At 45.0% G+C, this 27,209-nt stretch overlaps 1 protein-coding gene across 7 annotated transcripts in view; it reads left to right on the top strand.

The window, feature by feature from the left end:
* PTPRC (protein tyrosine phosphatase receptor type C) overlaps window positions 1-27,209 on the top strand; it is an 846,024-nt gene that overhangs the window by 719,236 nt on the left and 99,579 nt on the right. For all 7 annotated transcript variants that reach the window (XM_069641238.1, XM_069641237.1, XM_069641234.1 and 4 more), the window contains 4 exons: window positions 1,762-1,859; window positions 3,190-3,315; window positions 15,728-15,885; window positions 20,483-20,618. In XM_069641238.1, coding sequence (XP_069497339.1) covers window positions 1,762-1,859; window positions 3,190-3,315; window positions 15,728-15,885; window positions 20,483-20,618 — 518 coding nt within the window. The remainder of the gene's footprint in view (window positions 1-1,761; window positions 1,860-3,189; window positions 3,316-15,727; window positions 15,886-20,482; window positions 20,619-27,209) is intronic.

The following is a 27,209-nucleotide window of genomic DNA, read 5'->3' as shown; positions in this document are numbered from 1 at the left end:
CTGGGCCCAAGGACGGGGCCCAACCCGAGGACGGTGCCCCTGCCGGGCAACGGCGTCCGGATGGCACCCCTGCCGGGCAACTCCATCCAGGGGTGATCCCAACGCCATGTGACCATGGCCAAGGAACTGGCCCCGGCCTGGGTGCCCCCAGAGCCGGGGCCGCTGTGCGCCGGGTGCTCCCAGCCACGTGTGGAGCTCCGGTGATCCGGAGCGGGTGAGGTGACCCTCACCTAGGAGTCTGCGGCGTGAGCGCCGCATCAGTGTGTCCCGTCAGGTGACCCCAACATGAGTATGGGGGCTGCCCAGTGGTCCGGAGCAGCCCCCCCAACAGACTATGCCACAATACGGTGTTCCTGTTTTGAGTCATTAAAAAAAATCCAATCCTTGCCACCAAATATTTGTGATTGCTATAGCATTAATGCGTGGTTTCATTCCCAAGACCACACCAGGTGACAGGGTTTATGGGTGTGATGGGAGATGATAATTGTGGATGCAGATAACTGAATCGATAAGAAATCTTGGAAATGAGAAAAGAAATCCTTTTATTATTCAAGATGTTTTTTACCATAAAATTATCTTTAAAAGAAAAAAGGGAGGCACAAGATGGGAGGAGAGTACAGTGTAAGAAATCAGGAGGGGGGCAGAATGTCTTTATAGGGAAAGCGCTCTGGAGCATGTGACTGGGAAGCGGAGGAGGTGGGAACGTGTGGAGATGGTCAGAGGGGTGCTTTATTTCCACCGTAGTAGTGATGAAGGGGGACAAATCATTCCTTAATAATCAACATTAAAAAAATAAAAAAAACTGTTCTAGAGCACAATGTCAGTACATCAGTGTTTTTGAAGTTCGGTTTTTACATCACAAGTATGGATAATTGGAATATCCTTATTCATTTTATTAAATTATTTTACATGTTCTAATATCGTAGTGTTTTTATTTATTTTATTTTATTTTTACATTTGTTACACGCCCAGACCCTGGGGTATCATGGCGTGGTTACAGACAGCTTGGTAATTTTTCATACATTTTAGGAAGAGGAAGGTAAATAGTAGACAGTGAAGAGAAAATTACAGCAGTAAATAGTAGACAATAAGAGTAGATTACAAGCAGTAGATTATACAGTTTGAAGGACATAAATACAGTTTTGGGCGTATATAGGCGTCTCTGGTATCTGTTCGGAAACTACTAGTACTGATTGAACAACGAGGTTTTGAATTGCTTTTCGAATCCTGGGAAGTAAGTCTATTTTTTAATGTTAACTGTATGTGTTTTGTTTTTATTTTTATAAATACAGAGCACCAGAAAACTCCAATGGCCTGATATTTGCACAAGTTCTCGTTTGTCATGATATTGTCCTGAGCTAGGAAATTAAAATACAATCTTCAGTGTTGGGGGTCAGGGAATGAGCAACCAGAAGGGGAAACCTTGTTAATCAAAGAAGGGGATTTTATATGACAGATTAGAAAAAGTAAATGCTGGCTTTGAGCTTTCACTGCAGATTGTAGGAGCAGCTTTTCTAGTAAGCGCTATTCTTGGACATGGTGCTGGAGATCAGGGGGAACGTGTGAGGTGGCTGATGCAGCCGGCCGCTGTGTCAGTCAAACGTTTCAGGTTCACACAAGTTCTCCTTTGGCTGTCGTAGATTGTGCTTTCCCAAACATTCATTCTCTAGTTACCCCATGTATCAAGAAGAGTTCTCTATGTTCAATTATGACATGAGGTCTACACTTCAAACTGATTGGTCTATTCACCTCCTCACCAAGGTCCAAAGGATGAGACCACAAACGACTTCTGGAGAATGGTCTGGGAGCAAAAGTCATCCATAATTGTAATGGTCACACGCTGTGAAGAAGGAAACAGGGTGAGTGCACATATTTCCCTCAATCATTGCCTATTGCTTGTTATTGTGATCTACAAGTGGGTGCTGAAGGACAGATAAGCACTGGGGGCAATATATCCTCGTTAACAAACAGTATGCTATTAATTATCTAGTTTGTCTTGTTTATAGATGTTCTGTAATTGACGATGTTGCTAATGAAGAACAGTGGGCGTGTCATAAAATACATGTTAATAAGGAAGTCACCTAGTGCTCTGTAAATTAATTTTCTTCTTTCAAATAGTGAGCAACGAAACAGTGTCAAAGTGTGATATGTTCAGTATTTGACCACAAAGTTAATTGTGGAGGTTATTTCCAGTGCGCTTACATGAGAGATTAGCAAATTGCTTGCTTAAAAAAATAAGAATCATTCGTGTGATAGTAACATTGATTGTCCTTAAGAATCAATTTGTTTTTTTTTTTGTTTTTTTAAATAGATTAAATGTCATTTTTGGCCATTTCTTTGAAAAATCCTTTTTTAACAAAAAAAAGTGTTTTGTTTAATATGCATAGATTTACACATTAATTTGTTTGCACTGTGAATCGATGTTTGCACTGTGAAACAAATTCTGCAGAGAGTTGGTTCTACACAAAATAACAACAAACATATAAATAAAAGAACACCCCAAATGTGTGAAATAGCTGGTAATGGTCACGGTAAAAAAAGAAATCTACCCAAAATATAATTTTCATTAAAATGAAGACATAACTATCACTCATGATCTCACTCAGAATGTTAGACTGTGTGGACAACTGGAAAAGTCAAGGCAGATGGAATATCTGGACAAGTTTGTATAAAAGACCATTTCATTTTTGATTCAGAATTGCTCGGTTACGTGAGGTCAATGAAGGGAGTCAATCAAGGAAACGCCTATTTTTCTTGCAGTTTTTTTTAATTATGGTTCTGGATGAATAAAAAAAAAAAGAAAACTCCTTTTCGGTGTTTATGCACAGACAGGACAGTGGGGCATGTATTATCTGAATGTGACCGTCCCTGACCTACGGTACAAATGTTTTCCATATTTAACCCCATATGGTCGTCACAAAAGCATGTGCAATAAGAGCAAGGAAACTCCCAACAGGCTTTTGAACCCCAGCACTTATTTGAGGTGGCATCCAAGTGCCCTAAATCATCGTCAGGTCCTCCAAATGTCTTTGGCAGTGACTTGGGAGTCTTCTCCAGTGACAAGGGTTTCTCGGTAAAATGGTGAGGTCCAGAGTAAATTAGCATGGCCCTTTTCTGGAAGTATTGCCATTCCTCATTCATTTATAAAGAAGACAAATGCCTTACTTGCAGTGTCTCCATGTTTTTCAGATCAAATGTGCGGAATACTGGCCAACAATGGAGGCGGGCACGTTGGCATTTGGAGACATCACTGTGGTGATAAAAGAAGAAAACCGGTGCCCTGATTACATTGTTCGTAAACTTCATGTCTCCAATGTAAGTGGTTTGATCGTTTCATTGATCCCTCTATGACCATAGCAATGGATTCCAGAGACTCCTGAGTATGTGAATGGTAGTGCTGCCCATGGGCCGCGTCCACGCAAATAACACTCCTGAAAGCCGAAGAAATGTCAATTTAATATATTATTGTTTTTGCCAAAAACGGGTGATTGTGGTCTAATCTCTCCTGCATAAAAAAGCAAACATTCTGCCTTCACAAATGGAATTGCCCGATTTCAGTATTTTATCTTTTAATATGCATTCTACGCGAACCTAAAATTTTTTGATTGTATAACTGTGTACAGTGGATAAAATCCAATGCCAGCGCATTCTGTTGTTTCAGGGAGGATGGGTCGCAGAGTTTTTCTTTTTTTATATATATATTTATCTAAACAACCCAGAATTCTGTGTTACTCTTTTTGTGTTGTTTTGTTTTCAGTATATACAGTTACTGTCTCACATCAACCTATAATGCCTGGCTTGCTAGACACCTGGCAGCTAAATTCCCTCATTCCTATTATAAGCAACACAGCTTTGAAGACAGTGGCCCAATGTAATGCTGTGGTAGGGATAGAGGGGACAGAAGGCGTCATTTTCAGCAGACGGTTCTACTATCAATGTTGGTGGAACATAATGAATGAAAAGGTGCCCAGTTGAAGATCATGGTGGCAATCTCAGCATCGTTTTCCTATTTGCAATGATCCACCTTCAATCAAATATTCCTCTCAGGATGATCGGCGCTCTGACTGAACCCATTTGCGAGGTTACAGGGATTGTCCATTAACACATGGGGCATCATTACGAGTCTGGCGGTAACCAGGCGGTAAAATTGGTTGCCGCCGGACTCGTATTACCATTCCAGCTCCGTGATTCCCGGAATTACCGGGTCATTACAACCGCGCTGACCCGGGAATCTCGTGATGGTGCTGGTGTTTCCACGTCCGCCTGCAGGCGGGCGGTGTTAAACCCGCCAGGTCAGACCTGGCAGGAACATCACCTCCCGCCTGCAGGAGTCGTGATCACCTGGTATTGAAACAACGGTGGCGGGCGGGTTTACCGGCACCGTTGTTTCTATACCGGGTGAGTTGTAATGAGGCCCCTGGTGTTTGCCTTTTCTGCCCACATATCAAAATTTCAAAACATGGTAAGGCAACATCCATCAAGGAGATTTTATCTCAAGGACTAAACACTCTCACTTGAGTAAAGAAATAAGGGCGTTAACCACAATGTTTAAAGTTGTAGCCCTGTACTCTCCACAAAAGCGGAACATTTTGCTGCCAGAAAATACAAGCATTGTCCATTCCATTTGTGAGTCTGTCACTACCAGTGCAGTGACACAAATACAAACCCCTTCAACTCTCTTCACACTTCCTGAATCCATACTGTTACTGTAACATTGGTTCAGATACAAGGCAGCTTTGTTCTGATAAAAAGGAATGAGTCGTTGCAGAGGCGATGTTTAGAACCTGTTAAAGAAGCACTCCATAGGCAGGTGGTAGTCACTTTAGGGCCCCTGGCATCCAGCGGGGGACTCCCAGAGCCTGGGGCGCCAGGATAGGCCACACCAAGAAACACCCATTGACTGCAGACAGCTAAAAGCTCCCTCCTTCTAGAATCAAACCAATGCCAAGAGAAATTAGCTTGTTCACTCTCAGGGAATGGAGTGGAAGCATATCTAAAACCGAGACAATGGGAGTGATGCGTGTATCCCTCCAACGATGATGCTGCAGGGATTACTCATGAAGGTTGGAAGGATCCATGTGCTTCACGGGATCCCCAAAAACAATCAAACACCTGTTTAACAACAAAAAACAAATGTTCTACCGCTGCACAGTGGTACAATCCACACAACCATGGTTCTCCCACTGTGGCAAGCTTGCAGGAGACACAATGTTACAATTCATATGCATCAATCACTCAGCATGGATAGTAAAGGCATCCACATACCCCCAACCTTTCCAAAGGGTTTAGCAATTTTAAATTCACATGCTGGGCCCCCTACTTCACTTCCAACTTGGTCACTTAGGTCCATTATCCAGCCCTTTGCTTATGAACACAGACATCATACTGACACTTTTGGCATTTAGTTTGGCAAGCATCCCGACATATCATGCTGGGTTGAGTACTGGCTCTAATAGAACACTTACACTTAACTCCTATTGTTTTCTCATCTCAATTAAGAGAATACTGTGGTTGGCTGCCATCCTTTGGCTTACCCACACTCGGTTGCATTTTTCTAAAATCGCAAACCAAATCCCCCAAAATATACAAAGCACCTTTGTTCATGTCTGCATAAGAATGCCTTGCTGCATCAATCTGCCACGGTCTCCTCCCATTCTTCACTCGTGATTGGTCTTGCTTTTTCTTCTGTGCCCTCTCTGTCCTTGGTCCTTCTCTTTGCCTGCTGACTTTGCCCAGTGCTGCACTAAGGCAGCGCAGCTACTTTATCTTTTCCAGTCTTTTTAGGTTTGGCTAAAGTGCCACAGATAAATCGAAACTATTGAAATGGCATGTGAGGAGGGACACAAAGCTTGTAGGTACTGTTTGGTTATTTACCAACCTGCTTGACTGCCCATGGCCATGCTAATCCCCATGGTGATTCATAGCCACTTCTGCCCTTCTCCACCCAAAACACATCTTCCTGGAATCTCTTTGAGTTCGTTTAAATCCAGCCCTACCATAAAACGGTGTGCTCAAAGTGCATGCCACTGTGTTTTTGAAAACAGTCTTCTGAGAGGTAATGAGTTAATGAGAGCTGTAAACCAGCTACTGGTATAATAAAAATATCTTATACAGGTCTGCTTTCAGCCACTCGATGTCTTTGTCCTTCACTAAAGGTAAAAGCAACCATCGACAAACCCAACAGTTTTGGCTTGTGTATAAGTATCAGTCATTTATCAGGCACTGCAATTATATCCTCAGGTATTTGCAGCTACTCCCATCGTGCTCATTCCACAGTCCAGAAGCCTTGCCTTCTTCACATACAGAGATGCAACAGTCGGAGCACGTGGGACAGATGTGCACTAATGCTTTAGGCCCGAATAGTAACCAAAGCATTATAAAGAACACAGATGATACAGCATACAAGGTAGTATCCACAGAAGGGTTAGAAGGAGAAGGGATCCATTACAGGGTAAGAACAACCAAATTGACAAATATTATTGTTAACCACAAAACCTCTGGTGAAACATGCCACAGAGATGGCTGACTATATATTAGAACAGGATGTAGATGTATGTGCTCTGACTGAGACTTGGCTGTATACGGCAGCCGGCCGTAATATCGTACTGGCTATTCCTGCAGGCTATTTATTTATTTGCCCGTTTATATAGCGCCAGAGCCCGCAGGCATCAGGGTGCGGAAGAGAAATGGAAAAAAGGAAAAGTCGAAAGCCTGGTCAGGTCACGCAAAGGTCCAGAGTCATTCAAAAGGGAGAGATCTCAGACGCTTCCGGAAGTTTCGCAGGTTGGATTTGGAACGCAAATCTTTGGGTAGCTTGTTCCAGGCCTTAGCTGCCTGCACAGGAAAGGGTCTACCATACCCTCTGACCCGTTTGTTGTTGTTACGAACCGTAATACATATTTCATCACTAGATCTAGTGGCTCTTTTGGGAACACGTGCCTGCATGTGTTTTTTTGTTTTTGTTTAGGGCACGCAGGGGTTGCCCATAGCAACGGGTATGCACACTAGTTAATGGCTTAAACCAGGACCTGGCCTCCAACGTGAGCCAGTGGAGGTTTCTCCTGTGCTCCGAGCCAAGGGACACTTCCAGAGTGACACCTAGAGTCTTCACCTTAGAAGCTATAGGGATGAAGTGTTCATCAATGGTGAAGCCCATGTAGGAGTCTGGCCTGAGATGAACCAAAAAGCAACAGCTCAGTCGTCGCAGCATTCAAACACATACCATAACATATCATCCAATCCTGGATGACATTGTAAACCAGTGAAACTCTGTCGGCATCTTCCTTATAAACTCCACACAGCTCAAGAATGAGCTCTGTGTCATCTGCATAATTAGTAAAGCAGGCACCTAAATGTTGCAAGAGGATAAACAATGGTTGATAGAACCAATAAACAGAGATGTGATAAACACGCCCCCTGAGGAAGGCCACACTTCAGCACCTATGGGGTCGAGCAGGTATCATCCCATACAATCCTGGATGATAGATCATCTAGAAAGAGGTGATCCAGGCAGATGATTCATCAGAGCATCCTACTAACATCCTCATCCTGCTCACGAGCTTCGTATGATCCACAAGGTCGAAGGCTGCCAACAGATCTAGTAACATAAGCAGCCCCGCCTTGCTCTGTCAGTAGGTCCACCAGAGCACTTTCAGTGCTGTGGTGCCCTCTAAAGCCAGATTGCCTCCAGTGCAAAACCTGTGCACTTTCCAGGTGTTCCTGTAGTTGAATCGTTGGTATCCTATCAATTACTTTCAGAAGAAAGGGGGGCATTAGAAATCGACCTATAATTTGAGTAGTTCTTAGGATCCAGGCCAGGTTTGTTTTAACAGCGGGGCCACCACTTAAGGGCCATGGGAACCTTACTTTCCCTAAATGTGGCATTAATTAAACGTGTCAGAAAGGTTATAAACAATTATCTATTCTCCATAGTATGTCATGAATTGATGGACAGGATGCGAGAGGGGTGGAGCGGATGTTATTTACAGCTCAGACCTAGAAGTATTGTATGTGGATATATTGGGTCCAGAAGGATGTGAAACGCTGCATGTAAAGATTTGTGTGGATCTAACACGTTAGTTAATTTTATTCAATCGGCTTCCTACACCAATGCCAGATTTTGCTTTTCAATTAGATATTATGTTGTTACCTTCATTAAAATTGACAACCAAAATTGTGCTTCTGGGAGATTTTAATTTAGGCTGGGGGATGACAATGATCTTGTGACTAAAGGACTGGAGGATTCACTAAGCAACATGGACTTCAGTCAATTGGTCAATCGGGCTACACATACAAAGGGGCATAACTTGGACTGGGTGGCAACATATAACGTCATTACTGGCGTGCATAACGTGTTGCCTTGCCCCTGGTTGGACCATTTCTTTGTCCATGTAGGTATGCTGTTTAAAAAAAGGAAAAGGGCTACCGAAAGCAAGCAAGCTTGGATCACCTGTAGGAATATACGTAAACTCCTGCCCCAGGCAATGGACGTATGGATTGCCCTCTAACTATAGAGGTAGGTCATATGCAAATGGGAGATGAGATATCCAGGGCATTCCTTGGGACGATTGCTAATGCAACTAATGCTATTGCTCCTTTACAAACAATGTTACTGCCAACTAAAATAGTAATTACATGGTTCTCACTGGTATTGCAGAAACGTAAGACAATTAAAAATACATGTTGTTATTTCTGGAATTAAACCAAAGTGATCAAGATAAGGTCGTATAAAGTGCTCCAGCGAAAGCATATTGTTAAAGCCAAAAATATAATACATGAAAAAGAATTGCCAATGCAGAACACAACTCTAAAGAATAATTTAAAATCCTGAAGGAGTTGGAAAATCTGTGTCCAAATAAACAGGAAGGCCTTGAAAAAGACAAAAGCCTCATGTGTGTCTATTCAAGAGGCAATTCTGGATAAATTGAATGTGATCAAAAAGAATATTAACCCCGTAAGGGCAAAGGATGATTATGTTTGTCCTTTTTGCATAGACTTGCATAATAGCCTGGCACTTAAGAGGAAGACACTGGATCTAAAAGCAGAGACAGAAGAGAATAGGTGGAGGCTGAGGGAACCTTTGTTGAAAGACTCAGATGTTTCAGATTGTTTCAGCTTTAGACCCATCTCGGAAGCAGAGCCGGCAGACATTATTAGCAAACTGAAGCCTGGCAATTACAGTCAAAGAAGCACACCATTAATGGTAGGGATCCTCACTAAGTGTGTCAATGCATAATTCCTAGAAAAGCATTTGCCAGATGAACTCAAAAATGCTCTGATAACACTGCTGCAAAAAAAAATAAAAGGTTGAATCCTTTGGTGCCGGCTAACAATAGAGCCATCATGAATACTCCCTTCTTACTGAAGATAGTTCATATAGCTTACATGCAGATATTAGAACACCTATCTAATCAAAATATATTTTACAAATTGCAGTCAGGTTTCAGACCAGGATATGGAACTGAAACAGCTTTATTTAATTTAAAATCCAGCCTGCTGCAGGCGATTTATAAAGGACAAGCGGCCCGTCTCATGCTGCTGAACCTATCTTGCGCGTTTGATTTAGGGGACCATCAGTTACTTATAAAGAGGTTAAAAGAGGTGGCAGCTTTTTCAAATAGTGCAGTAGCATGGATTAAGTCCTTTCTTAGTAACAGAGTGATAAGTGTGTGTAGTGCTAGCACAGAGGCTGCCCCAGCCCGTGTGCTATTTGGGGTTCCCCAAGGGGCATGCCTCTCGCCTTCTCTATACAGCATTTTAACTGTTCCTCTTTTTGAGATGCTTGAAGACAGGGGGAAATGATTTACAAATTATGCTGAAGATACACAATGCGTTATTCCCCTGTCAGGAATCTATGAAGATGATGCAAACACCATTTACAAAGTGTATGGGCTGATTCAAGCCTGAATGGTCAACAGTGCCTGGTTCTTCACCCCTTAAGTGGCAGGCTGTTATGCAAGTCTATGCAAAAAGGACGAGCATACCCGTCCTTGGCACTTAAGGGGTTAGTGATGACAAAACAGAGCTGATGGTGCTTGGCACAGAAAACAAGATACCCAAGTTTGACTCGGTATACCGCCACTTTAAAGTGGCAGGCTGTAGTATCGCCACCAAACCAAAAGTCAAAACTCTAGGGATACACCTTGATCAAAATCTCAATATGTGTGCCAAGGGTTAGTAGTCTCGTCTTAGCCTCTGCTTATTATGTGAAACTTAGACCATCTCTTAAAGCTGTGAGATGGTAGCCAGGGCAATTATCAGCACTGACTTTGATTATTGCTGTAGCCTGCTGATTGGCATCGTATTGAGCGATTGTGCAAGATTGCAAGTGATACAAAATAGCGCTGTGAGGGTTATAGCAGGCTTGAAAAGGAGAGATCATATATCTGAGGGAAGCAAAGAACTACATTGGCTTCCTATTGAGGCTAGAATAGAATATCGTTTGTTATTAATCACGCATAAATGCACAATAGCAACCAGTCCACTGTACATTGAGGAAGCAGTTCAGAGGAAACCTGTTTTAAGAACACGTAGGTCTAAGGACACCAATCTGCTGGTGGTGCCTAGATCAAAACTCACTCAGGTCGGCAAATTGACTTTTTTTGCCATGGCCCAGAGGGCATGGAATGTCATGCCAACAGATCTGAGAGGAATGAAATCTACAGACCAGTTTAAGAAAAAGTTGAAAAGCGTTTTGTTTAGATAATCTACACACTAGAAGTGGTTAGCTGAATGTGTCTGCCTGCCCATGCTGCTTGTTTATCTTATTGCGTCTATTGTGAAGTGTGTTCCACCTACTTAAATTTTCACCCGTTTACCTCCGGGCCACTTAGTGTGCCGTCCAAATATATACATGTAAATGTAAATCGATGGCCAGTTAATATAACTAGGGCAGTGCCCAGCAAATGCCTTACCCATGCCTACACAAAAGCCCAAACTGTTTGCCTTGTCAATGCGTGTTTTTTTAATGTTATACTCTGGAATGGTAAAGTTAAAGTTTATTTCGACAAAAGATCCGTAAAACATGTAATGCGAAAAACCAAACATACACAGAGTACGCTTTATGAAATGTGTACGCATTATTTTAAATTGTATGCAACCACTCACATTACAGTGAACATTTTGAGAAATATTTTTAAGATTTAGGATGCCTTTTTTACTTACAATTCCAGCTCATCACTGGGCTTCACACTGTGATTTCTTTAAAGGAAATGCTAGCTAGTAAAGATAAAACCGATTTAAAATGTAAAGGCCTGTATTTAACATGAAATGCAGTAGTAATTGTGCTGAACAATGCACGCCTCTTTGCACGAATCTTTTCATTCGATTCAGAATTACCGTTTGTTTTCAAATAATGTTCAATTAGGACACATTTTTAATACATGTTGTCTAAGACATTTCTGCTTAACATTCTAATGGCTCTGTCCAGGATGTCCAGCATCATCAATAGTTGTACACCTACAATATTAGAGGCAGAACATTGCTCGGAATTAGTATGGTTTTATCATACAGTTTAGTTGTATGCTGGCGTTTTCAAGTATAAATAAAAACCCTTCCAACTAAGGAAACAGTCATTTTTTAATCGATGTGCGGCAGTGCCAATATCTAGCATGTTCTGATAACGCTTAAGTAGTTGTAAGAGCCACACACAGTTCAAAATGGAAACTCTGTCATGAAATGCCATAGAAGTAACCAGACCCTTGTAGAAAACAAAGACTTAACCCAACCTGGACCCTTTCATCGTCCATTGATTCCTAGACTGGTTGAGCCCAGATGCAGGTCCTCTTTCATAAGTAAAAGAACCTCGTATTTCCAGTCATTACATCTTTGACTCACTTTCTGTATTTTTACTGTAAGTGATCATATTATTGGAATCTCTGTGTTCCCATTTACAGAGAATGCTTCTGTTTCTCAATGCCAGGCTTTCCTACCCTGTTTCCAGCTGGATAGATTCCATTGTGTATCTCCCTGTCCTCCTGTTTTTAGTTTTGCCTATTAGGTGTCTCTTTAGCGGCCTACCTATAGGCCGAAATATCTTTGTACAGGAGTACAGTCAGGAGAATTGCATGTGAAAAGTGACACACAATCTTGTTTAGTTATTTACCCACCCATTGCCCGTTAATCTGTATGGCCCTTCCCACCAGCTGCCTGGCACTACCCGCCCAAACCACCCCATTTCAACCTTTTTGTACATGCTGCCTGTCACTGTTCTTTCTAAACAGTCGTCAAAGAGTAAATGGCTCAATTGCCACATTCATTGAGGTCCTGGTGTTATAAAAAGATTTAATCAAGTTTACATTCAGCCCCTTATTTATAAGCAATATATGTGTACTGGCATATGCTCCATTCACCAATATTCGGTAATGTCGGCTCAGCTATCACTTGTACAGAAGACATCGCCAACCTCATCATTACACACAGCCTTTATGCCATCTTCATCAACGAGACCTGGCTGACACCAATCTCCACCCCCATCCTAGACGTACTTGTCACCGACATCTACAGCATCCAAAACAGAGACCAGACGGACAAGACAGGCGGAGGCCTGGCAGTCACCCACAAGACCTTGTGGACCTGCACAGACTTGACATCAACAAAATTGGCTCCTTCAAAAGTACTCTCCTGCCACTTCTGGCTCTCCCCGATGAACACAGTCATATTTCACCTCATCTACAGACCACCGAAACCCAACACCACCTCCATCCGAGACTTCACCAACCTGGTCACCACCATATCCCTCACGCACACCAACATCTTTCTAGGCAACTTCAACCTCCCAGGCAACAAGGCCACCAAACTGATGAAAGAAGTTCTCCTTTGCCTTCTTGACATGCTCATCCTCCCACAGCACACAAAAGACCCAACATCCTCGACCTAATCATCACTGCACTGCCTTCTTTCCACTCCTCTCCCGCTTGAAGGGTCTGATCACCTGACCGTGCCTTTCAAGATCTTGCACACCATCCCAGTCAAGCACTCCCAGCAGAAACTATTAGACAAACCTTCAGGTCCTTCAAGAACATCCTGGTGGAATCCCTCACAGAGGACCTTGCCAACCTCCACCTCACATTTACTGAACAACCCAAACCCCCGAACACCCCCAACTGAACTGCGACTCTCTACTGGAAGCACTTGACGCCACCCACTCAGCCTCGATTGACCGACATGTGCCTCTGAGACCAATGCACCTGCAAACCCAAAACATCAGCACCCTGGTACATGCAAGAACTCAACCCCAGCAAAAGAGTAATCAGGAAACGAGAGAAACCCTGGCACCATTCCAGGATCACATCCAACCTGGCGCTCCTCAAGGAACTCGGAGCAACCCACTGATAACTAATCAACACAGCCAAGACCTCCTAGTATCAGAACACCGTAGCAGAAGCCAACAACAAAAGCAAAACCCTCTTAAAAGTGGTCAAGCCCTGTGTCACCCCACTACCTGACCCTTCTATAACACACTCAATTGGAAAATCCACTGCAATCGGCACCTTCTACATTGACAAAATCTGCAAGGTTTCCCAGCACATAGACACCAGCTCTGCATCCACAGACCCACCTCACGTCGCTCCTCGTGAAATCTCCACAAAATGGACAACATTCAATACACTTTCTACAGAGGACCTGGTAGAAACCCTGACCGCCCTCAAAGCTGCATTGTATAGAGATGAAATCCTCCCAGCATCCAGCCTCAAGAGCCTCCCCACAGAAGCTCTCCTTCCCTACCTGGAGATCAACAGCTCCCTAAATCAAGGCACCTTCCCATTGACCTTAAAGGCAGGAAAAATCCTCCCTCTACTAAAGAAACCCACTCTGCATGCCGACAACCTAGGTAACTATCGCCCCATCACCCATCCTTCCTTCCTACGAAGATCATTGAGAAAGAGGTAGCCACACAACTGCAGCAACACATCGACACAAACAATCTCCTCCGCGCCTATCATTCCAGGTTCAGCACAGACACCGCAACCATACATCCTTGACAAAAGCTACCCCTGCCTCTACTCGACCTCTCGGCCCCTTTCAACACAGTAGACCACCATGCGCTCACGGACAGCCTACAGCGATGCATGGGGATCAGCAATATTGTCCTTTGCTGGTTCACCTCCTCCCTCACCAACGGCCAGCAGTTTGTTGAGATGGACTCCTCTAGATCGCCAATGCTACACATCACCTATGGAGTCATCCTCTCACCAGTGATCTTCAATCTATTCCTGGAGCTGCTGGGAGCCTACATAGCCACACACAACATCCATATCCACCAATACACTAATGACACACCTGAACATTGACTCCATTATGGACATCCACAGACTCAAAACCTCCCTCTCGCTGATCCAGTCTTGGTTGTCCAGTTCATACTGGAAGCCAAACCCCTCCAAGACCAAATTCCTATTCCTCACCAACAACACGGAACACCCAGACATACAGACCTGGTTATCAACCATGAACGCTGAGGGCTTCAAACATGAGCTCACCTCATGCACCATGTCCCTTGGGTTCCACATCAACAAGCACCTCTCCTTCAAGACACACATAGCTAAGACAATTCAGACAGCTTGGTCTCACCTCTCCCTCCTGCAGAAAATAAAGCCCTTCCTCCCTACGGACAGCTTTCGATCCACTGTTCAAGCACTGGACCTATTCCACCTGGATGGGAGCAATGACCTCTTCAAAGGCCTCCCGTTTTCCTCCCTTGTGGCCCTGAGAAGTGGCCTACACGCGGCCGCCGCCACATCACACAACCCTTAAGGATTTGGCAGCTGCTTCTGGCACCATGTTCGGACTCTAATGTGGGGTTTATCACAGCAAGGACATTTCCCCTCATACAGTTGGTGGTAAACCACCTAGATAGTGAAATAGCAATTGTCGCCTTGAGTATTTGTGCCACCATTTCCCCCCTTTGCCTAACGAGGCTCCTAGAACCTGGCACTAAACATCTTTGTAGTCGAATTAGTGATGGCATGGTTACCCAGCATTAGAGTGAAGTCAGGAACTGAGGCAAGGCAGAATACCTTGAGTTCTTGTTCTCTGCTAAAATATGAGTGAAAAACATGCAGGAACTGTGGAGTAGATGTAATCACTGTGTACGCTAAGCGAACATCTGGCCCATTGATCATTTACATGTATTCTGTACACACATGTATTATACAGAGTGTAGTAAACCGATTTCAGCATGGATTTAGTCTCAAGATTTGCTTTTTAAAAGGGGCAATATTTGCTTGTAGCAATGCCAATTGTCAAAGCAGTAACAAGGGTCGGACTGGGGCATAAGATTGTCTGGGGCACAGTGGCCCACAGTTGAAAATAACAATGCATTCCTTTTGTAACAGACTGTATGAATAGTACCCAAGGGAAGGTTTTTTAATAAAAAGGAATGCAACTTGTGCAATTTAAAGAATATTTATAGAGCAACAATGGTCAAAACAACTAGCTGCATGGTGGAGTAACTCATCAAACTTGGCCAAATTAGCCAAAAATATGGCCCACTTTGACCCAAAAAACTGGCCCTCTCTAACATTTTGAATTTTTGCTTCGGGCATTGCCCTATTGCCCTATAGGCCAGTCAGAGCCTAGCAGTAACAACGTTCCAAACTAACCAGTGTGTCCTATTTGTACCATGTTGGCCTGTATGTGAATTCCATCATTTTTTCCTAAATGCATGTTTTCCTCTTACAAATTGCCAATATCAGATGTGCATGTGATGACAAGTGTCTGCCTTTCACAGAAAAGGGACAAGAGTGCAGAGAGAGAAGTTACTCACATCCAGTTTATCAGCTGGCCAGACCACGGCGTTCCAGATGATCCTTACCTGCTTCTCAAGCTGCGCCGCCGCGTCACAGCTTTCAGCAACTTCTTCAGTGGTCCCATCATTGTGCACTGCAGGTAAATCACTTATTCAAATTAAGTGCCACACCCTGAGACAGATGCTACTAGGTTAACATGGTTTATTGGAAGTAGCTCTATTGATCATTTTATTTGTGATCGATTTTTTTCCCTCGAATTTAATGCTCGAATTTGTGGCTAAGCCAGCACGGCTGGGGGGACTGCACGGCATCCCCGTCTCCAGACGGGTAGAATGAGGACTTGTGGCCGCGGCTCCAGGTAACGTCCTATGCAGCCGGAGCACAGAGTGATGTGCGTCTGCTGGACGCTGACTCTTCCCAGGTGGGAGGAACCTGGGCAGAGTCCAACTGGGACTTCTCCTGGCACAGCCACAGAGGAAAAAAAGGAGGAAATCAATGAAAGGGGTCCCAAAGCCTCGACCAATGCCAGGATCAGGGCGTGCACCGCCACAGAAGAAAGGGACCAAATGGCTCTCAAAGCGCTAGGACTGTGTTGCAACACAAGAGGGCACTAGCATGGAGAAAACCTTAACCCCTGCCCTGCCTGGGAGGAAGGCAGGGCTCCTGAAGTCCTATCAGCAATGTCATTGCACCAAAATGCCAGGGGTAGTGGAAGTGACATCACACGACCCATGACCTCTAATGACATCACAGGATGTGATATAATTTGACCCCACCCCTAAGTGACATTTTGGGAAACGATGGAACACAACCTTTCACGCCTTGACAACATAGGACTTGGCATCACATAGCATTGTTCCTAAGTACACTACGAAAAATATGGTTACAATATCACTATAATGTGATATACGTTTCATACAAGAATGGATCGCCATATGTATTATTAATATCAGTGTGTATGGACCCATATTACCAAATGACTGTGAATGCAAGTAGACATTTAAATACAAATGATAATGATGTGTTATTATTCAGCCGTTACACTTAAGCGCTCAATATAGTACAAATATACATACATTATCACCCAACCTGTGTTGGTACTCATTTATCGACCTCAGAAGGATGAAAGACTGAGTTGAGGTGTTTTAAGAACAGACTAAATCTGTGGCTCGCCTCCTGAAATGTGCCTGAAATAAACCTTTAATGAGTCTAGCAGTTATTGTGCAGAATTCTAGAAAGACAAACTATTTGTTATTCCTATTCTGTCTTTTTTAGGGTCACTGCTGAAAGTGTTAAACTTGTGGAAGCTCCTGTTTTTTTTAAGAGGCCTGAACAAGAAAGAGCCACGTGGTGCTGGCCACAGCCCAGGAGCTTAGATTTTGTTTTTTTTTAGGAGTCAAGGAAGATCACAGGTTTAGCGAGGGAGACCTCATTGGCCACAGCTGCGACCCCTGGCGATCCCCAAATGATGCCCCTGAGGTCTATGTGGACAAAGGGCCCCCAAAGCCCTACTAAGGCAGAAAAAACACTGCCACGGAGGAAATCTGGGCTCTTAAAGCCATATGAGGACACATGGCTCCCAAAGCCCAGACAGATGCCACATGACAGGCACCCGCGGCAGAACAGGGTTTTTCATTTGTGGTGGTTGGTGCATCACAGCTAGCAGGCCACAGCTGGGAAAAGGTACTGTTCTTGGATAAATTCATGTAATGACTTGTATGGACTGATAAGTAGGGAGTGTATTAATAGGTGCAGTCTGCAGCTGTCTATCTCATTTAACTGATGGTAATCAAATTGCTATGTGAGGAAAGTGGGAGGTTGGGCTGTTCAGGAAGTGATGCTCATAGGGAGAGATGGGAAACCTACTAAAGGTTAACATGCATAGGGGTTTATGCAATGGGTATCTCTTACCCATATTATTGCATTATTAAACACGGAATGGGAACATGGGGTGGAGCATGGATGGGTTTGAAGGTTTTGGAGATGTTTAACAATGTAAACCTTTTTAAATGGAAAAGACAGTCAAGGCACCAAAATTCCCCTCCAGTCTACTGCGCCTTATTTAAGATCAGGAACTCAGTGTTGTGGCCCATCCCCTGAATTAAATTCATATTTGTTTGCAAGTTGTTCAGAACAGCTGGTCTGGAATGGTGGAGTGCTGCCGGTATAGTCCATCTGTGGGCCAGCGCAATCAGAATGAAAGAGCCATTCTGATTGGCCCTCGCCGAGTCATTACCAGGCCGGGAATGCCTCCGTCGGGGTTCCACGGCCTTTGTCCCCGGCGGGGGCATGGCAGCCCCTCAGCCAATGAGGAGACTTGAAGCAGGACCATCCCCGCTCCGAGCCTCCCCGCGGCTGAGAGGCTGCCTTTGCCCCCCGCAGGGGACTCGGGTAAGACTTTTTTTTTTTTTTTATTCCCTTCCCTCCCTCTGACCCGCCCCCTCGACTTACCTTCATGTTCCTGCGTCCCCGGCAGGAGACGAGGGAAGCCTCCAGCCGTGTGGGGACTCGGAGCGGCGCCATCCCCGCTCTGCGCCTCCACACGGCTGGGGGCTTCCCTCGTCCCCCGCTGGGGACGCAAGTACGTTGTTTTTTTTTTCCCCGTCCCACTCCCGCCCTTCCAACCCCGCTTACTTTCTTTTTGATCCTTTATTGGGAGCGGACGCGCTGGGAACAATTGTGTTCCCAGCGCATCCGCACCCGATGACCGCCATGGAAAGGGAAAACGGACTCCATTTTCCCTTTCCATGGCGGCCATTTTCTTGGTCGTTTCTTTTTTGTTTTTCTGTCCCAAAATGCTGCAGCGTTTCGGGACAGAAAAAAATACTTTTCGTGCCCTGGTCTCGCACATATTGCGGGCCGGGGTACTAATAGCAATATGACCATCGCGACGGGGGCATTACCGACTCAGGTAATGCCCCCGTCGCTCGGGTCATATTGCTTAATTGTGCGCTCCGGGGCTACGGGAAATAAAACAGGGTCTACAGTTGGAATGCATTTCGTGAAATATTGAATTAATTGCAACAGGAACAGTAAGACATGCCAGATAGCAGCATTAAATATTTTTTCTTGCAAGTGCTCTTTTTGGGCATGTGTCCCTCATTTTTCATGGCTTAGGCTCAGATCAGTGGCCATCGTAATATCGAACGTGCTGATCATGAGGTGGATACTTAGTACATCATTTCATAGAGATGCCTCACGATAACAAAATAATCGCACACAGCTACAAGGAAATCATAATCTGAGCATTTCGAGAAGAAAGCTTTGTTTTTCCCCACATTTAATGGAATCTTAACCGCCGCAGCACGGCAAATAATGCAAGCCTAACCAAATCTACCTTGCCTTTTAATACTGGATTATCAAAACCAAAAGGCACCCACTGAAAGACAATGCGATATCCTATTACTTGATCTGCTGGTAGCCACATGTCCACACAGCACGCTACTTTATGCAACCCTCACCTTTTCTTAGCAGTCCCAATGTGCATCATTTAGTGTAGACAGTGCTCCATCCCAGGGTGGGGCGGGGGGCGTGGGGGCATTCGCTGCTGTGTCTTCAGCCATTGACCTCTAATCACTTCTTTGGTAATGCTTTGATGCCACAAAGCGACTTGAAAAGAACCCACTACACACACCTTATGGAGAGCCCCTGTCCTGCCCTGTGCTTGAAATGTATTGCAGTGAAGAAGTGTGACCTCTGAGAGCTGCTCAATTCTGCAGCTGACGATCAAAGTCATGACTTTTCCCTGTCCTGGACAGGTTATATTTATAATTTGTTTTCTATAACGTGCTTAATACCGAAGAGGTTTCGAAGCACAAACCCGGGGTTCAAACCTGTGTTGCTCTGCGTTGTCTTGCTTCCAAGACGAGCAGGTTGCAACTGAGCTCTACTATCAGTGCCATGTCGAGTGCGGGACTCGGGACAAAACCCTTAAAATTAGGACAGTCACGTAAAGTATGGCATGATGGGCCTCCCTAGCAAGAGGACCTGCCATAAACCTGAACCCATTATTGCTAAACTTATCACAGATGGGATCATCAAATAACTGAACCATTACATCCGCCCTCACTGACTCATTGCAATAAGGAATGAGAGCTTAACCGCAGAGATGGATCTGTTTACGCCAACCGAGCATTATCAATGAGTCAAATAATATCATCTGGCCCAAACATTGAAGCAAGAGTTTGGGCCCTATAACGGATCCTGTCTTGGTACCTAGTATCCCACACTACAATAGGTCATGCCTCACAGAAACATAGGGTCTTAACTCCATGACTAGATCTTAGGTCTACGCGCATCATAGACACAAAGAGGTCCTCTGGCATAGAAGACCCTACACTTACAATTGGCAATGCAACTGTGCTCGGGGATGCATGTTGTGCTTAATGAAACTCTAAAACAAATCATAAATAACCAGCTGAAAGGTAGGTAATGGGAATGTTCCCAAACTGTGTTGCATACATATTTCATACACTGTTGTTATCCTGTCAGCAACCCAAGCTAGACAGTCGTTAGAACTACAACAGAGCGTGCCTAAAGGGATGCATCCAGAATTAAATAACTGTGATTTGTAGCCCATTGCACAATATAGTAACCAGGTCAGAGCGAGTTATTGGGTACTGTCAAAGTATAGCAATTCTAGTAAATGATAGTAATTAGCAGTTTTAGAAATTCAGATGTTTAGAACTATATCCGCATTATCATTTTTAATGAATTCCATTGGACATGTTTTTCAGCGCTGGTGTTGGGCGCACTGGCACCTACATTTCCATTGATGCAATGTTGGAGGGGCTAGACAGTGAGAACCGTGTGGATGTTTATGGGTATGTTGTCAGCCTGCGTCGACAGCGCTGTCTCATGGTGCAAGTTGAGGTAAGTCCTTAAGTTGATCATAAAAAATAATGATACATGCTTGAGCGCTAGTTCATGACCAGAGGTTTTCTGGAATGACGGCTCACATCTTGACACAGTTAAACTGTAGGCAGCCTGGAATATCTGTATAAAAGCCTGGAAATACTTCTTAGTATAGGCTATTTGTGACATCACAAGTTACCTGCAATACGAAAATTACGTGACGACCGCTCTGCAATTAGTTATTATGCTTCAGTTGTGACATCAAAATGCCTCCTGCTGAGCCAACCGAGAGAATTCCAGCTGTCCCTGCAGCACTTCATTAAAGCCATGAAACACTTTCTGAATTCCTTGCTTGCAGAGTAGTTTTGTGTGACGCATTGCAGCCAGGAATTGACAAGGAACTGTTTGTTGGAATGCTTAATGTGTGCACTGCTGGAGTTGAACACATGTGAGCAAGAATCTGCATGCTATTACTTATTTGGTTTCTATGGCTCAGCAAATGGAAGATCTCCGACATTAAATTAAGCAAGAGCCGAGGTATTAAAGGGAATAAAATACCCCATACTATACATAAAAAGGTTATTGAAAGTCCTCTTGTAGTTCTGTGACCTTCTATAGAAACTCACCCTCGTTCCTCGATATGGTCATGAAACTCCTCAGTGACTCATTATCTTGCATATTAATTTGTAAATAAATAGTAGAAGTCGTCGAGCTTGGTCATATTTCCCATGCTATTATAAATGTGTTCATTGGTCCAGCAAGGCAGCAGTTTTCCTTGAACTGAACTCTCACTGTGTATCACTTCCTTGCTGAGATCTTGAACTTTTCTTTAGGCGACTGTGACAAGAACAGGTGTGTCTCATCCTCTAGTCACATTGACGGGCCTCTGCACTCAGAGATCAGAATGCAGAGGCCAATGTTGAGGTGGTTGTATAACTTTATGCAGCTTTGTTACAATAATAAGTAGGACCACTGGTGTTCGTATCTAATGCCCCTATCTTTTTGGGTCAATGTTGTGCCACTGCAGTGTACAGTCCTTCATGGACGTGCACATCTCTGATGTCTCTAAAAAGTCAAAGTTCCTACTTCACTTCCTCAGAGGTACTCTGCCTTTCCTCTCCTTCCCCCAGAAGCTCACTGTCCCCCAAGCTCTGGTTCTCTCTAGGTTGGACTATTGTAACAGCCTCTTTCTAAATCTACCTGCCTCTACTCTCCCCCCTCTGCAACTACCAGAACAGGAGTGCAAGACTTGTCCTTGGCCTCAGGCCCTGGGATTGTATCTCTCCAGCTCCGAAATCTCTCCATTGGCACCCAGTGGATTCAAGGATAAGATTCAAAACCCTCTGCATTGTCCACAAGGCTTTCTGAGGCCTGGGTCCAAAATACCTTCAGCTATCCCTCCACAAATACCTCCCCTCTCGAGCTCTTCGCTCCTCTACCTCTAACTACCCAAGGGTCATTCGTTTTTCCAAGAAACGAGCTGGGGGCAGATCTCTGCCTTTGGCTTGGGCCTCCCTCTAGAACACCTTCCCTGCCACTCTAATACTTGAGGGAAACCATCTATGGTTCCGGAAGCACCTCAAGACCTTCTTCTTTGCTTCTGCCTTTGCTCCCCCTCTCCCCTGCTGATCTGCTCTCTCTTGGCACTGTGCCCCTGGCCACCCTCTGTCCCCTGGCTCAAGGTACCTGCTCACCCTGCTACCCTCCTGTACTGCCTCCTGGCTGCCCCTTGCACTGGGGACTAAATCTCTACCCATACAATCCCTCCTCCCCCTTTTTCTTTTTTTTCTGCACTTATAAGACTTACTCAGTTCTGCTTCCGTAAACACAGCACTTGCCACTTGCTGGCTGCAATACCACTGTTTATTGCCTCCATTATCTATTTATTTTATTTATTTTTATTTATCTGTTCTCCTCTGCTCCGCACTTTCCACTCTCCCCCTTCCATGCACTTTCCTTCATTCCTTTTCCCATGAACTTGTGCGTTCCCAATGTCACTGGGCCTAGTTAGATCGTTGTTCGTTCTCCCATGTTCCCGTCCCTTGCCTTGTCGCGCTCTGAAACACTTGTGTACGAGCACGAAACCAATAAACTATCATATGATATCATATATCATATCATTCAGTACCCACACGGCCTCGCACATGTGCCACTACAAACCAGGCGGAGATGGGAGGAAGATTCAAACACCTATATTCTTCTACTCCCTGGCTTCAACTGGTTTCCCCTTCCCGCCCCTCCCCTTCCCGTGGCTCCTTGTCCTCCACAACCTGATGTGTATCTCTGATGAGAATGACGACACCACACCCCGCGATACTAAACCTGATGTCCACTCTAGTTGATTTCCTCAATTAGTCTCTGAGGCTTTTTCCGTGTTCTCTGAGCTCTTGGGGACATAGAGTTCTTCCCCAAACGCAGCCATGCTCTTCTGGCTCTATGCTTGCAGTGCTATGACCACGTCTCTTGGTTTCAGGTCATTGTGTCTGGCTCTACACTCTTCGTCTGCCCGTCTCTTCACATTTCCTTTACTTCTGGAATCTTGTTCTCGCATCTCACTGTAATCCCTGTATCTTTCTTCAGGGCAGGTTACGTGGGGGTAGTCTTGTCCTTAGGTTCCTTCCAAATATGACCTTGGATGGTGTCTTCCCCCGTGGTGCTATGTGGGGTGTTTCTATCGTCTCATATTTGTTGGGATAGCATCTTCTCCACAGGCTCCCCAGTTAGTTGAGCGATTTGCAAATTTCTCTTTATATTGCTCATAAAACGTTCTACTGTGCCATTCGCTTGCAGCCACAGCAGCTTATCCTCCTATGGTTGAAACCCATGTATTCAGAGGATGTTTTGAAGTCTTGTCCTGTGAATGGTGGCCCATTGTCGGACTTCAGGACTCTTGGAATGCCATATGTGGTGAACATTCTCTCAAGTGCTGGAATAGCGTGGAATGCCGATGTGGAAGGTACTAGTTGTATGTCTGGGAATCGAGAGCATTCGTCTACTGCTACTAGTATGTAGTCACCCCCATCCCGGGGTCTGAAAAGTCCACTGCAATCTCATCCCAGGCCCTCTCGGGGATGGCCGTCATGCACAGAGGTTCAGGCCTCGTGTGTGGGTTGATGACCGCACAAGTAGGACAATGTTTTAGAAGATCCTCCACCTGCGCATCTAGATGAGGAAACCATAGTTTTTGCCTGAGCATTCTAATGGTAGATACTATGCCTCTGTGGCCCTCATGAGCTAGCTCCAGTACCTTCCGGTGCAGAGTCCTGGGACTCACCAGTTTGGTGCCTTTGAGCAGCAGTCCCTCCTCTGTTTTCTCTAGGTTGTCCTTGACAGTTAGGAGGCAGTTGACGTCTTGTTTTGTTTCCTCACATGTGTTATCGCCCAATTGACGGGCCTGCTTCCAGTGGCCGGTCTCTACGCACCTAAGAATGATCTGTAGACCTTGGTCATTTTCCGTTTCTTGGGCTACTTGATGCGGGTCGAGACCTTTTGGGGTGCTTCTGTGTATCACGTAACAAATGTACTGATCTGCGATGGACTGCTTGGGCTGGGACTCCTTGCAGGGATGCCGCAAGAGGAAATCCGGCGAGTTGTGGTCCTTGCCGGGCCTCTGGACTAAATTGAAGCTGTAGTCCTGTAGTCCTAAGGCCCACCTCGCAATTCACTGTGGCATCTTAGCCTGTGGATTCCCATAAATGGCCAACAGCGCCTTGTGGTCCGTGGCGACCGTGAATGGTTTTCCATACAGGAAAAGTTTGAAGTGCTTGCAGGCCCAGACAGCGGCCAAACCTTCCTTTTCTGCCTGTGAATAGGCTTGTTCCGTCTTTGATAGGCTCTTGCTGGCACAGGATACAATGTACATGGCTTGGTTGTCCTTATCATCGATTTGCGTCAAGATGGTGCTTAGGCCTACTCGGCTGCCTTCTACTATCAGCTCTGTTTCTTGTTTTGAATTTAAGTATCCCATGTTCTTGGCATTGGATATGCCCTGCTTATCAACTGGAACTATGGGGGACACCCACGGGGTGGGCCCTTCGGCCGGCTCGAGTATGATGTCCGCTTCAAGCAGTTTCAGGAGTTCTTCTTCCACTTGCTTTTTTTTACATTTATGGGGATTGCCTAGTAATGTTGTGCTACGGGAGGAACTTTTGCGTCAATATGACGCTAAATCTGGCGTTCTTTCAATTTCCCCAGATCTTTGAACAACACAGGGAAGAACTGTTCGATTTATTGCAGAAGGGTCTAGGTAATTGTGTACAATGAGTCTGTATAGGATGTGGATGAGGCCCATGTCAATTGCTGCCTTATGGCTCAGAATGCACCCACTTTCGATGGCTGCTTCCAGCACGTGCATGGGGATTTCCGTTGAATGTCCTTTGTAGCTGCACAATGCCATAAAGTACTTTTTACATAGTAATGCTGTCTTTGTTCTGTATGGGTCGATCATTGCTTTTGCAGGCTGTAGATGTGGGTGTGTGATATGCTGTCATATACTTTCTTGCTTATAACGTTCACAGTTGCCCATGTGTCCAATAAGAATTCAGCAGCCGTCTTATTTACTGGGATGATCAGTGTCAGACTGTGTTCCTTCGACATCGGGCTTCCCAAAGCGTATAGATACCCTTTTCTTCTTGGTTCTTCCTGCAGTTTCTCACTCCTTCTGGTATCTTCCTCCGAAGATGCACTGGATTTGCTATCGGATTGTGAGCTTTCGACCAGATAGAGAACATACCTCCTGGACTTTCTCCTTGATCTTGAAGACGGTGGTTTACTGTCCGTCAGTCTCCTGAGGCTCTGTCACATCTTCTCTCTGACTTCTCTTCTTTGTGCCTGCGTTGGGGAGTCTCATACACCTGGGTGAGTGCCCTTGGCTGACTCTGTGTCAATCTTTATCTGCCCTGTGGTGGTTTTCCTCCTGTTCCTTCTCCTCTCATTTGACTGCCGTACATGCAGCGTACTGCTTTGAAATTATTGTCTTCCCCGCAGGCTGAACACTGTTGGCCTATAGCTGGGCATTGTCCTTCATACGGGAACTCATATCTGCATCGGTAACAAAATGGTTAGTCATTTCCTTTGGTTGCACTCTCCAGCTTATTGATGCCTTTACTTTTGCTATGGGTGATCTTTATTTCGCCCAAACCTTCGACTTGAGATGCCAATGCTGCATCTGAGTGAGCAAGACACAGGATTTCTTCTAGATTCTGTGGTTTTTGTAGTAGTCGTTTTGTAAAGTCGGCGCTTTTGCAACCTACTATGATTTCAGAGAGTAGTGTTTCCTCATTTGAGTAGTTATTGGAGTCGCAGTGCTTCATTTTTAGCCTCAAATGAATCACAAATGCGTCCATGGATTCTCCTTTGGTTTGCTTGGTTGTATGACATGTGTCTCTCTCATAATCCACGTTGTGTGCCGGGTGAAATAATCTGTTAGTGTTGCTTTTCAGTTTGCATGCATTTCTGTGGTACTTGAGGGAAGCTCATCCACAATGATTCTGACATTTGAGCAAATAGAGAGTGTTAGGAGGCTGTGCTTCTTCTCTTCGTCCAAGGGGCCTATTGCTTTTATACACACCTCAAATTCTCTTAGCCATCTCTTCCAGTGAGGGCCCAGGGTGCTGGATTCGGTGAGGTCGAAGTTTGTGGGCAGTTGTGTAATGAGGCTATCCTGTATCCTGGTGGGCAGTGCCTGACCTGGAGTAAGCGGAACCGTTAGCATGTCATCTTCTGACATCTTGGGTCTGGCCTTCCCCCAGTGAGTGTGCTATGCTTAGTACGATGTGCTGTTTATGTGGCCCAAGGTTTGGACTGACCTTTTAATTGCTGCTGATCTTGAGGAAAATGTGTGGAGGACTCTCCTTATTCTTCACGATGAAAATGCAGTGTTTATAGGGTGATGTGCACTTTCTCTTTCACAGGTCACTACTCTTGATGATCCACATGTTTTTGGGAATTCTCTTGTGCCACGTGTGTCCAACACGGAAGTTTCTCGTTTCCGGACCGGTCTGATGCTTGTTATCCGCAGGCCGTGTACTTTGTGGCTTTCCTTCAGCACGTGCATTCCTTTCTGCCTTCTGGATCATGTTGCAGTTGCAATCCTTGTGTCCATTTCTGACAGGGGAACTATCATGCGCTCTGTCCCTTTCCGTCAGCGCTCTGCCGTAGGCGGAGTATTCACTTGTCTGCCCGGGCACCGGATGGAGTCTCGCTTGTGACTCGCAAGCAAGTTCTGTCAATTGACAGTGGGCAGAGGCAGCCCCACGCCGGTATGGTGTGTCTGGGCCCCTCATACACCAATCGAGCAGGCCTTCGTGTTCGCTTCTCCAGTGGCGTTATGACTGAGACTCAACTTGAGCGCAGAACACACGGTTGCCGCAAGGTTTTTTTTATGACCTTGTTGCCAGTGTACAGTCCTTCATGGATATGCATTCAGTACCCACACAGCCTCGTACATGTGCCACTACAAACGAGGTGGAGCTTGGAGGAAGATTCAAACACCTTTATTCTTCTACTCTCTAGCTTCAACTGGTTTCCCCTTCACGCCTCCCACCCCTCTCCTTCCTGTGGCTCCTTATCCTCCACCACGTGATGTGTGTCTCTGACGAGAATGACAAC

The sequence above is a fragment of the Ambystoma mexicanum genome, chromosome 1q, assembly GCF_040938575.1.
Source record: "Ambystoma mexicanum isolate Mex_15411 chromosome 1q, UKY_AmexF1_1, whole genome shotgun sequence".
Classification (NCBI taxonomy): domain Eukaryota; kingdom Metazoa; phylum Chordata; class Amphibia; order Caudata; family Ambystomatidae; genus Ambystoma; species Ambystoma mexicanum.
The sequence above is the reverse complement of the archived record's forward strand: the minus strand, read 5'-3'. Positions and strand labels throughout refer to the sequence as shown.